The sequence below is a fragment of the Neoarius graeffei genome, chromosome 3 (genome assembly GCF_027579695.1).
Source record: "Neoarius graeffei isolate fNeoGra1 chromosome 3, fNeoGra1.pri, whole genome shotgun sequence".
Classification (NCBI taxonomy): Eukaryota; Metazoa; Chordata; class Actinopteri; order Siluriformes; family Ariidae; genus Neoarius; species Neoarius graeffei.
In genome coordinates, this window is record NC_083571.1 from 114,643,710 (window position 1) to 114,656,434 (window position 12,725).

The 12,725-nt window shown below is 41.4% G+C and overlaps 1 protein-coding gene across 5 annotated transcripts in view; it reads right to left on the bottom strand.

The window, feature by feature from the left end:
- Nucleotides 1-12,725, bottom strand: part of LOC132883856 (kinesin-like protein KIF13B) — a 164,751-nt gene that overhangs the window by 71,926 nt on the left and 80,100 nt on the right. For all 5 annotated transcript variants that reach the window (XM_060917922.1, XM_060917924.1, XM_060917921.1 and 2 more), the window contains 2 exons: nucleotides 9,015-9,177; nucleotides 8,705-8,851 (listed from right to left, as the gene is read on the bottom strand). In XM_060917922.1, coding sequence (XP_060773905.1) covers nucleotides 8,705-8,851; nucleotides 9,015-9,177 — 310 coding nt within the window. The remainder of the gene's footprint in view (nucleotides 1-8,704; nucleotides 8,852-9,014; nucleotides 9,178-12,725) is intronic.

A 12,725-nucleotide genomic window follows, 5' to 3' on the forward strand; every position in this document is an offset into this window, starting at 1 on the left:
CATTAATGCTTCTCAATCCCTTGCAAAGGTTCTTAACATGATCTCTGAGTCACAAGAAATCAATAAATGGAGTCCAACATTGTGATTCAAACCTTACACGAAAACATAAAATAAGCGTTTTTTGGCAAAGAATGAACCTCATGGTGCCACCATTAGACTTTTGAATATGGTCAAAAAATTTTACAGGATGTCTTTATTGGTGAAAAGGAACACCCAAACAAAAATGCATCAGATTTTACGAAAGTGAGGGCAACTGATGCACCCTAGTGGAGATACAAATGCAGGGTCGAGCGACATTCCGTACAAAACAGTCACGCGTGCGCAACTCTGTTTGTTTTTCCACTGCTTTAAGCGTTCTTTTAGCTCTGCCGTATCTTTGTGCTGTATATGGTTGTGGTCACAATAGTACTCGTGACCGTGGCACGTTCCGATTTTTTAGAATTCCGTCCGTGATTCGGAAAGAGGACGTGGAAACTCTGAGGCTCAGTACGGAGAGGAGACGAGCACGGCTGAACAACATCGGCAGGGCTGATCGAACAGAAGCTAAAACCAAAACAGCTCGTGTTTGCAGTAATCATTTTATCTCAGGTCAGATTCAAAAGCTTTCTCGATAATATCATGGAAGAATTTTATTTCGTGTTGGTAGAATTTTGCTATAAAATGAGCGTTCTCTTGTCGTGGTTCACTCAGTTACTGTTATAATTTCAACACGTGTATTACCATTTTGCTTCTAGAAGCGCCAGCAAAATTATACGATAGAAACAATCCAGACTGGGAACCCACTCGGAAAACGGGCTACGTTTCGTCCAAGGTCGGACTCGATTCTTCAGCAGCCAAACCAGGTAGAACGCGATATCTGGGTACTCGATGGTCAGTAGAAGCGGCTTATCTTCAGAAAAGTCTGACTTTTTTAAATAATATGGGTCAAAACCACACATACACTACCGTTCAAAAGTTTGGGGTCACCCAGACAATTTTGTGTTTTCCATGAAAAGTCACACTTTTATTTACCACCATAAGTTGTAAAATGAATCGAAAATATAGTCAAGACATTTTTCTGGCCATTTTGAGCATTTAATCGACCCCACAAATGTGATGCTCCAGAAACTCAGGCCAAGTTTACATTAGACCGTATCTGTCTCGTTTTCTTCACGGATGCACTGTCCGTTTACATTAAACCGCCTGGAAACGCCGGGAAACGGGAATCCGCCAGGGTCCACGTATTCAATCCAGATCGTGTCTGGGTCGGTGCTGTGTAAACATTGAGATATGCGGATACGCTGTGCTGAGCTCTAGCTGGCGTCGTCATTGGACAACGTCACTGTGACATCCACCTTCCTGATTCGCTGGCGTTGGTCATGTGACGCGACTGCTGAAAAACGGCGCGGACTTCCGCCTTGTATCACCTTTCATTAAAGAGTATAAAAGTATGAAAATACTGCAAATACTGATGCAAATACTGCCCATTGTGTAGTTATGATTGTCTTTAGGCTTGCCATCCTTCCACTTGCAAGTGGTAAGTGATATGCGCTGGGATCACACACACAGCGGCTCAGTCCCGAATCACAGATTGTTCACTTCACTCGCGCGCTCTGTGAGCTGCGCAGGGCCGGACTGCGCACCCTCCAGAGGGCACTCGCTGTTCAGGGCGGAGTGATTTGGAGCGCAGGATGCCTGCGGAGCCGAGCGTATCCGTGTATTGGTGTTGCTGTGTGCACGCAAATCGTGTATTGGTGTTGCTGTGTGCACGCTAATCGTTTTAAAAACGTTAATCTGATGATCCGCTGATACGGTCTAATGTAAACACGGGCTCAATCTGCTCAAAGGAAGGTCAGTTTTATAGCTTCTCTAAAGAGCTCAACTGTTTTCAGCTGTGCTAACATGATTGTACAAGGGTTTTCTAATCATCCATTAGCCTTCTGAGGCAATGAGCAAACACATTGTACCATTAGAACACTGGAGTGAGAGTTGCTGGAAATGGGCCTCTATACACCTATGGAGATATTGCACCAAAAACCAGACATTTGCAGCTAGAATAGTCATTTACCACATTAGCAATGTATAGAGTGGATTTCTGATTAGTTTAAAGTGATCTTCATTGAAAAGAACAGTGCTTTTCTTTCAAAAATAAGGACATTTCAAAGTGACCCCAAACTTTTGAACGGTAGTGTATCTATCTTCTCTTTGTATCCAATTTCCGCTTGACGGTTCAAAATGCAGCAGCGAGGGTTCTCACACGAACAAAGAGAACAGAGCACATTACTCCAATTCTAAGGTCCCTTCACTGGCTTCCAGTAAGCTACAGAATTGACTTTAAAGCATTGCTGCTGGTGTACAAATCTCTAAATGGTACAGGGCCCAATTACCTCTCTGATATGTTGCAGTGGCCTAACCCAATCAGATCTACCAGATCGCAGCAGCAAAATTTACTGGTAAAACCTGTTGTTAAAACAAAGCGTGGTGAAGCAGCTTTTAGCTCCTATGCAGTGCAGCTATGGAACCAACTGCCAGAGGACATCAAAAATGCTCCTGCTGTCGGCAGCTTCAAATCTAGACTAAAGACCAAGCTGTTCTCAGATGCTTTCTGCTAACTGATAAATACCGTCATCTTTACATGTTTTAAACTTTACTTAACTTTTACAGCCTCTGCATGTTTTAAACTTTACTTAACTTTTATTCTATTTTATTCTGCTGTTTTTTACTGAACTTTTACTTCATTTTTTTATTTTATTTCTACTATTGTTTAATTCTTATTATTTTTATTTTTCTCTCTTCTTCCCCCTTTATTTTATGTAATTTTATTTTCTATTGTTTACTGTTTTGCTTTTACCTCTGTAAAGCACATGGAACTGCCACTGTGGATGAAATGCGCTATATAAATAAACTTGCCTTGACCGTTCAAATCGTGGTAATACTGAGAAAATTCAGCATTGTTTACAGACACGCTTTCAGCAGCTGCCGTCCTAGTCGCTTTGTATATCCACCATCATGGCAGACGCTCATGGCGTGGCACATTTTGATCACATGGTCGCAAGTCATCTATTCCTAAAACTGCAGATACAGTCATGGTCAAGAGTGGACTAGCAAGAATGCTTTTATTAGGCGTATCAGACGCTCGCTGGCTGCGCTGTGAAAATTGTCCATGCAGACGCTCATTTAAGATTCCAAATTGGTCATTGCTTAACTCTTCAATATATCATTAAAAAGCTTAAATTTCTTTGGAGAGCAGAAATTATCTCTCGTTAAGATCTGTTCAGTACTTTGGGAGTAACGGCAGGTTGAAGTCGGTACAACAGAGTAAGAACTCTGCTCGCAGGACGTCGGGAAACTGCTGCTGCTTTTCTTTTTGAGTCACAGGAAAGCGGTCAGGCTCTCTCTCTCGCTCTCTTGCTAGGTTTCCCACTGGATTATTAGTCAATATCAATCAGATCACTTTTATAGGGATGTTCTCTCGCTCTCACTGTTTCTGATGAAGGATTCAGCAAAATTTTCCGTCTGTTAGTTTTGATGTTCTGATTCACGGGAGACTTTGAAGTAAGTTTTCATAGCTTTACCTACTTATTTTTTTCAAATCAAACCGATTCTTATAAATAAATAACTATTTTATAACTGGAGTTGTTTTGGTGAAAAATATTGAGATCTTAGTGGTCGGAATGAGATTTAAAAAAACCGGGAGTCAGAAACGCGAGTGTCGATTTCAGTTGAGTTAATGTGAATCGTTTACTGGATGTGGATCAGACAGTTTTTTTGAGGTTCGCCTTGAAAGCTGTGAATATTAATCAAAATAATCATTTATATTCTTTCATATAAACACTAGTAGGCCTTACTGAGAAATACAAAGGCCTACAGAGCACAAAGAGGGGATTACAAATAATCTTTTATTACTTTAAAAAAAAATTTTTGATAGAGAAATGGTAGATGTGAATGACATTCAGTGCTTATTTATGCATATTGTATAATTAACATTGATTTCTCCTTTTTGATGTATAAATGAGAGTTAAAATCAGCTTTACATTGCACAAATAAAGCCATTTGGTAAAACTTTGAAGAAGAGAGTGTACCGATTTAATTTTTTTTCCTAATGAGCATAATTAATACTAATTGGCTTAATTTGTTTTTACTAATTTTTTAAACTTTGTATTCAGTATCCAACCATCGATGTTCCTGCCAATTTCCATGTAAATATCTTGAAAAATGATAGTTATTAAGAAAAAACATTTGATCTCATTAGTTAATGAGGCCCATTTTGGACCATGTGATCCTCATATACAGTACAACCCCGATTCCATAAAAGTTGGGACAAAGTACAAACTGTAAATAAAAACGGAATGCAATAATGTACAAATCTCAAAAACTGATATTGTATTCACAATAGAACAGACAACATATCAAATGTCGAAAGTGAGACATTTTGAAATTTCATGCCAAATATTGGCTCATTTGAAATTTCATGCCAGCAACACATCTCAAAAAAGTTGGGACAGGGACAATAAGAGGCTGGAAAAGTTAAAGGTACAAAAAAGGAACAGCTGGAGGACCAAATTGCAACTCATTAGGTCAATTGGCAATAGGTCATTAACATGACTGGGTATAAAAAGAGCATCTTGGAGTGGCAGCGGCTCTCGGAAGTAAAGATGGGAAGAGGATCACCAATCCCCCTAATTCTGCACCGACAAATAGTGGAGCAATATCAGAAAGGAGTTCGACAGTGTAAAATTGCAAAGAGTTTGAACATATCATCATCTACAGTGCATAATATCATCAAAAGATTCAGAGAATCTGGAAGAATCTCTGTGCGTAAGGGTCAAGGCCGGAAAACCATACTGGGTGCCCGTGATCTTCGGACCCTGAGACGGCACTGCATCACATACAGGCATGCTTCTGTATTGGAAATCACAAAATGGGCTCAGGAATATTTCCAGAGAACATTATCTGTGAACACAATTCACCGTGCCATCCGCCGTTGCCAGCTAAAACTCTATAGTTCAAAGAAGAAGCCGTATCTAAACATGATCCAGAAGCGCAGACGTCTTCTCTGGGCCAAGGCTCATTTAAAATGGACTGTGGCAAAGTGGAAAACTGTTCTGTGGTCAGACGAATCAAAATTTGAAGTTCTTTATGGAAATCAGGGACGCCGTGTCATTCGGACTAAAGAGGAGAAGGACGACCCGAGTTGTTATCAGCACTCAGTTCAGAAGCCTGCATCTCTGATGGTATGGGGTCGCATTAGTGCATGTGGCATGGGCAGCTTACACATCTGGAAAGACACCATCAATGCTGAAAGGTATATCCAGGTTCTAGAGCAACATATGCTCCCATCCAGACGACGTCTCTTTCAGGGAAGACCTTGCATTTTCCAACATGACAATGCCAAACCACATACTGCATCAATTACAGCATCATGGCTGCGTAGAAGAAGGGTCCGGGTACTGAACTGGCCAGCCTGCAGTCCAGATCTTTCACCCATAGAAAACATTTGGCGCATCATAAAACGGAAGATATGACAAAAAAGACCTAAGACAGTTGAGCAACTAGAATCCTACATTAGACAAGAATGGGTTAACATTCCTATCCCTAAACTTGAGCAACTTGTCTCCTCAGTCCCCAGACGTTTACAGACTGTTGTAAAGAGAAAAGGGGATGTCTCACAGTGGGAAACATGGCCTTGTCCCAACTTTTTTGAGATGTGTTGTTGTGATGAAATTTAAAATCAACTAATTTTTCTCTTTAAATGATACATTTTCTCAGTTTAAACATTTGATATGTCATCTATGTTCTATTCTGAATAAAATATGGAATTTTGAAACTTCCACATCATTGCATTCCGTTTTTATTTACAATTTGTACTTTGTCCCAACTTTTTTGGAATCGGGGTTGTAGAATATTACAGCCGCTCTCTAAAAAAATTAAGCTGTTTCTTCAATCTTTGATTTGTAATATTTCAAGAATGGATAAACATTTTAATTCTGTCAAAAGTATGTCATTCTGCATTCAATTCTGAATTCAACGAGACCAGTTTCACGCAATTTGGATTGAATTTTCACCTGATATGCCGACTTGAGTTAGATCAGCTGTCAAAGACTTGTACAAGTCACCATTCTGAAGCCCCGTCACTGTCTGGGTGAAGCTTCTGATTTTAATTTTTAAGCCAAGTAAATCAAGTGTTCCACACAGACAAAGTTGAGATTTTCTTTTTGAAATTCTACTTTGTTCACGTCACTATCGGAGCTTCAAACAGAATTGTCCACAGCAAACACCAGCAGCTGCTAAAGTACGGAGTGTTTGACTGAGATTATGGCAGAAATGGTTTCTATGCAGTGGTTGCAGGGCCAAGAAAATATGGCAGGGGATCGGTCAATAATATTACAGTGGTATAAATACGGAGGGGATTATAGAAAATCACGCATGCTGATTGGTCGAGCGATTCGGACCATTTCTCGATAATCACCTCGAGCGACTCGGCAAAAATATCGGCTGATCGCTTTGTCACCGGAAGTGAGGAAGAAATACAGATTATGAAAGAAAACGCTGTTTCTAAAAGCACTAAAAATGCTATGAAATTTGGTCTCAAACTATTCAAAAGGGAAGGTGGGATTGTGATTTATTTTATCGATTTCAGAACAAATTATTTTAGGTGACTCAGTGTAGATAAGTGACAAGTCATGTGCGCATTATATTATTTAATGTTCATTTTTTAAAAATAATCACCTGTGTATTTATACTAAAACAATTATCCGCGTCAGGCTCAGTGAATATTGGCTTCGTCTCGGTTATTATTCACCGATATTCACGTCGCCTTTGGTGAAGAATTAAGTAATATAGTACTTTTCACACCAGCCTCGATCATTTATTACTCATAGGCAGGCTCGGAGCACTTGATTCCAACTCATGCCTTGTGCATTAACTGCATTCGGACTTGTAAATTGGAGACGAGGACTCGGATTTTTTTATTTTTTTGTACGGTAACATGCCATAATAATTTGGCACAAAATATTTATTAATTTTTGCACTAATTTCGTGTAAAAGTGTCACACCTGCGCACCTTAGCGCGTGGATCAGATAGACTCTCGGGCGCGCTCCGGACAGTGCACACACCAAGCGGACTCTCACACGAGTAAACGACTCGCACCTGCACAGGATTAAGGCGCAATCAGCGCGCCTATGTGAAAACACACTCACTTTGCGAAGTATTGAGTTGTGTTGCTGATACATTACCGAGCCTTATTTCCTTGTTTGGTTTCCTGATTTCCTGTTTCTTGTCTTTGATTCTGCCGAGTCTACGATAGCCTGTTTGTGCCTCACTTGACCTATCGCCTGTTTCACCGTTTTACGATTTTGCCTGCCGTTCTGGATTGTTTACCGTCTTCACTTGTATTAATAAACACACCTTCTGCACTCACATCTGTCTCCCAACCATCTCTGACAGAATACTTCACACTCCCTGATAAAGAGAAGCACATTCACCTGTTCATACGCCATGTTCAGGAACAAACTAATGTTAATGGTGCTGAAACAAACACCGTCACATGGTGCGGGTGGAGTCTTGTTCTCAGACTCAACTTGAATTTTTTTTTTTAAAATGACTCGGACTTGAACACCGAGGACTCGAGACTGGACTCGGACTCGAGGTTTAGTGACTCATAGGCTGGAAATCCAAAGCAGTGAATTTTAGGGCCCGTTTACACGAGGACGCTGTCGGGTAAAAACGACTAAATATTTTATCGGAAGTGCCTTTCGTCTACACGGGGACGGCGTTTCCGAGGCTGAAAAACGGAAAAAATTGAAAACGCCTTCCAGAGTGGATAAGTTAAAAACAGCCCCCGTTGCATATCCGTCTAAACTACCCAATACGCGAAACTCTGCTCGGATCTGCTCACGTCGGGTACGCGTTTACGTCATACATATGTCATATACTGTACATGCCAGCCCAGGAAGTAAGAAAGCAAGTAAAAAAGTAAGAGCATGTCTGATTACATCGATCCAACGGACCTTCAAGCTGCTCTGGCAGCTTTAATAAACGTCCAGGAGTCCTTCGAACATCTATACCGAATCTGCACATATACCGTTAATGAACAGAGGCGGGTATAGTACGCTCTTACTTTTTTACTTACTTTCTTACTTACCATAGCCAGAGTAGTCAAAGTTTTCACGGCACAGATCAGACAAGAGAGAAGACGTTGCGCATGCATGCAGACATAGCGGAGGTCTTTCATAGCACCACCTAGCCGCCTGGCATGCACATCCAATTGAATTCCACACATTTATGCGTCACCGTATAGACGCAGATTTCCTCCTTGAAAACGGTCGTGTAGACGCGGAAAAAAGTGAGAACGAAAACGGACTTTTGCGTTTTTGTTTCAGACCGTCCCCGTGTAAAGTGGGCCTTAGATCACAAGTCAGCACCATGGGACAATCTGAATTTAATTTAATTAATTAAATAATTAAATAAATAAATAAATAAGCAAGCAAGCAGTGTATGAGAATTCTATCTGCCTTCTCTTAGCATTACTTCTTAGCTACATGAGCCGTGTCAGTTTACTGCACTACATTTGAGTTCAGAATAAAATTGGTTTTGTCTGATTTTTCTCTAAACTAGTCTTTCAACGCTGGCACCCGCAGGAGAGAGTTCAAATCTCCCCGACAGGACTTTTTGTGTCTGATCGGTGTGTGTAAGTGTTGAACGGAGAGTTAAATGCTGTATTACAGGATTGTCTTCATCAAAATCCTTCCACTCCTGGTAAAGCTCTCTCATATCCACTAGTCTGTTCTCCATCTTCTCCAAGGCCCAGATCTGCTTCCCCTTTCCCTTCCGTCTCACCTCCACTGCTGGCTCACTCAACACGGTGTCCCTCTGCAACACACACACACACACACACACACACACACACACACACACAAAATATTATTATGTTCAGCTACTGCTGTTCAACAACACTTTCAACAATCTTTGTGAATTGTGCAAATAAATTCTGTCATTCAAAAACATTCTCTCTCACTCTCTGACACACACACACCTTGCGATTGGCGTTAAGGTTGGCTGCAGGGATCTGCAGTGTGACGCTGTAGTCCGTCTTCTTGTTGAGCTCCTCGGCGATGAAGGCGGCTTCCTGCACCATCAGATTCACTCTCACTATCTGCGCCCTGAGCTTCTGCAGACTCCGGGCCAAAACTGCCTCTCTGACACACACACACACACACACACACACACACACACACACACACACACACAATGTACAGTGGTGCTTGAAAGTTTGTGAACCCTTTAGAATTTTCTATATCTCTGCATAAATAGGACCTAAAACATCATCAGATTTTCACACAAGTCCTAAAAGTAGATAAAGAGAACCCAGTTAAACAAATGAGACAAAAATATTATACTTGGTCATTTATTTATTGAGGAAAATGATCCAATATTACGCATCTGTGAGTGGCAAAAGTATGTGAACCTCTAGGATTAGCAGTTAATTTGAAGGTGAAATTAGAGTCAGGTGTTTTCAATCAATGGGATGACAATCAGGTGTGAGTGGGCACCCTGTTTTATTTAAAGAACAGGGATCTATCAAAGTCTGATCTTCACAACACATGTTTGTGGAAGTGTATCATGGCACGAACAAAGGAGATTTCTGAGGACTTCAGAAAAAGCGTTGTTGATGCTCATCAGGCTGGAAAAGGTTACAAAACCATCTCTAAAGAGTTTGGACTCCACCAATCCACAGTCAGACAGATTGTGTACAAATGGAGTAAATTCAAGACCATTGTTACCCTCCACAGGAGTGGTCGACCAACAAAGATCACTCCAAGAGCAAGACGTGTAATAGTCAGAGAGGTCACAAAGGACCCCAGGGTAACTTCTAAGCAACTGAAGGCCTCATTCGCACTGGCCAATGTTCATGAGTCCACCATCAGGAGAGCACTGAGCAACAATGGTGTGCATGGCAGGGTTGCAAGGAGAAAGCCACTGCTCTCCAAAAAGAACATTGCTGCTCGTCTGCAGTTTGCAAAAGATCACGTGGACAAGCCAGAAGGCTATTGGAAAAATGTTTTGTGGATGGATGAGACCAAAATAGAACTTTTTGGTTTAAATGAGAAGCGTTATGTTTGGAGAAAGGAAAACACTGCATTCCAGCATAAGAACCTTATCCCATCTGTGAAACATGGTGGTGGTAGTATCATGGTTTGGGCCTGTTTTGCTGCATCTGGGCCAGGACGGCTTGCCATCATTGATGGAACAATGAATTCTGAATTATACCAGCGAATTCTAAAGGAAAATGTCAGGACATCTGTCCATGAACTGAATCTCAAGAGAAGGTGGGTCATGCAGCAAGACAACGACCCTAAGCACACAAGTCGTTCTACCAAAGAATGGTTAAAGAAGAATAAAGTTAATGTTTTGGAATGGCCAAGTCAAAGTCCTGACCTTAATCCAATGGAAATGTTGTGGAAGGACCTGAAGCGAGCAGTTCATGTGAGGAAACCCACCAACATCCCAGAGTTGAAGCTGTTCTGTACGGAGGAACGGGCTAAAATTCCTCCAAGCCGGTGTGCAGGACTGATCAACAGTTACCGCAAACGTTTAGTTGCAGTTATTGCTGCACAAGGGGGTCACACCAGATACTGAAAGCAAAGGTTCACATACTTTTGCCACTCACAGATATGTAATATTGGATCATTTTCCTCAATAAATAAATGACCAAGTGTAATATTTTTGTCTCATTTGTTTAACTGGGTTCTCTTCATCTACTTTTAGGACTTGTGTGAAAATCTGATGATGTTTTCGGTCATATTTATGCAGAAATATAGAAAATTCTAAAGGGTTCACAAACTTTCAAGCACCACTGTAAACCTGCGCATGCGCACACGGACTTCCTCTGTCTGCTTGACTGTGTGAAGTGAGTGATTTCATGCACATTATTTGCTTTAATCCCCTCAAATTAAATAACTTCCCAGCCACAGAATGGCCTGATATTTTGTGAGATATTACAGAAATAAACATATATCACAATGAGCACATTTCATAATTACAGTGCACGCATGTCGAATTGCAATGATGGTAATTACAAGATGATGGCTCAGATATGCTACTTTTTAAATATTATATTTAAATTATATTATTTTGTTTATCATGTTCATTATGGGGCGGCACGGTGGTGTAGTGGTTAGCGCTGTCGCCTCACAGCAAGAAGGTCTGGGTTCGAGCCCCGTGGCCGGCGAGGGCCTTTCTGTGTGGAGTTTGCATGTTCTCCCCGTGTCCGCGTGGGTTTCCTCCGGGTGCTCCGGTTTCCCCCACAGTCCAAAGACATGCAGGTTAGGTTAACTGGTGACTCTAAATTGACCGTAGGTGTGAATGTGAGTGTGAATGGTTGTCTGTGTCTATGTGTCAGCCCTGTGATGACCTGGCGACTTGTCCAGGGTGTACCCCGCCTTTTGCCCGTAGTCAGCTGGGATAGGCTCCAGCTCGCCTGCGACCCTGTAGAACACGATAAAGTGGCTACAGATAATGAGATGAGATGTTCATTACGTTTACTACTTTCTAACTCACTGTACTGCCGTAATTTGTGAATCCATCCTTCCACTCCGAGCTCTGTGTTTCTATGGAAACAACATCTTAATGTCCCCAACTGAATTATAATGTAATTTACAATGGGTGAATTCCAGAAACGGTTTACCCACATAGACTGAAAACCTGACATTACACTCACAACTGCCTTTATCGATAAAAGCCACTGCCATTTTCCATCAGTCACTGTTTAGCATTTTACGTCACATCAACGATTTCAGAAAGTGACTTCCAAATTGGAGAAGTCGTCTCTGTCCATGTGCACATCCCCACATGCGTAATGAGGTCCGTATGGTGAAATACCATGACCGAGGTCTTGAAAGTACTGAGCGAGGCCCTCTGGGCCGAGGTCACAGTATTTCACCATACGGACCGACCTTAAGCTGGTAAATAATATATTTATTTTTTCTTTCCCAATTTCTAACAGAAAACGAGAGCGCCCGAAAAGGGAAACTGAGCCAAGCTGCCATTTTGAATCCTCATTCACGGCTGTAATGCAAATGGCTTCCTCCTCGGTATACAAGTGCACTTCCATGGCAGGAAAAAAAAAACTACATTTTGCTGCCTATGTCGTCCCCTATTTATACAAATAGGAGTCATTCAGGATTCAGCCATGTTTTTACTCGCCGTTAGCAACAGTTACAGGTTTTAGCTTTCTCCTGAAATGTTTTCTTTTATTTCTTCTTCCTCAGGGGAGTAAAACTCGCTCTCGCTGTGAACACTGTCGTTATCGCTATCCATGCTGTAAAATTAATGCTATTCTCCTGAGAAATGCGAAAATAAATGTTGACAAAAATTGCTACTATGTTTGTTGTTGTTGTGAACGAGCGAGTTGCCAGAGGTCCTACGATACGGACCCGCTCGCCAGCCAATCAGAGCGCAGGATGTGATGGAAACCGGACCGCGAAAAAAATAACATTATACATACAGGACACATTTTCGATGGAGTAAAAACGTGTGCTCTATTCCCTTATAGCGGGTTTCATTCATTTGGTTTGATAATGTAATGTTTGATAGTAAACGACTCGCACTTGCGGAGGATTAAGGCGCAATCAGCACGCCTCTATAAAAACTGTGAAAACACACTCACTTTGCGAAGTATTGAGTTGCATTGCAGACACATAACCGAGCCTTATTTCCTTGTTTGGTTTCCTGATCCCTGATTTCC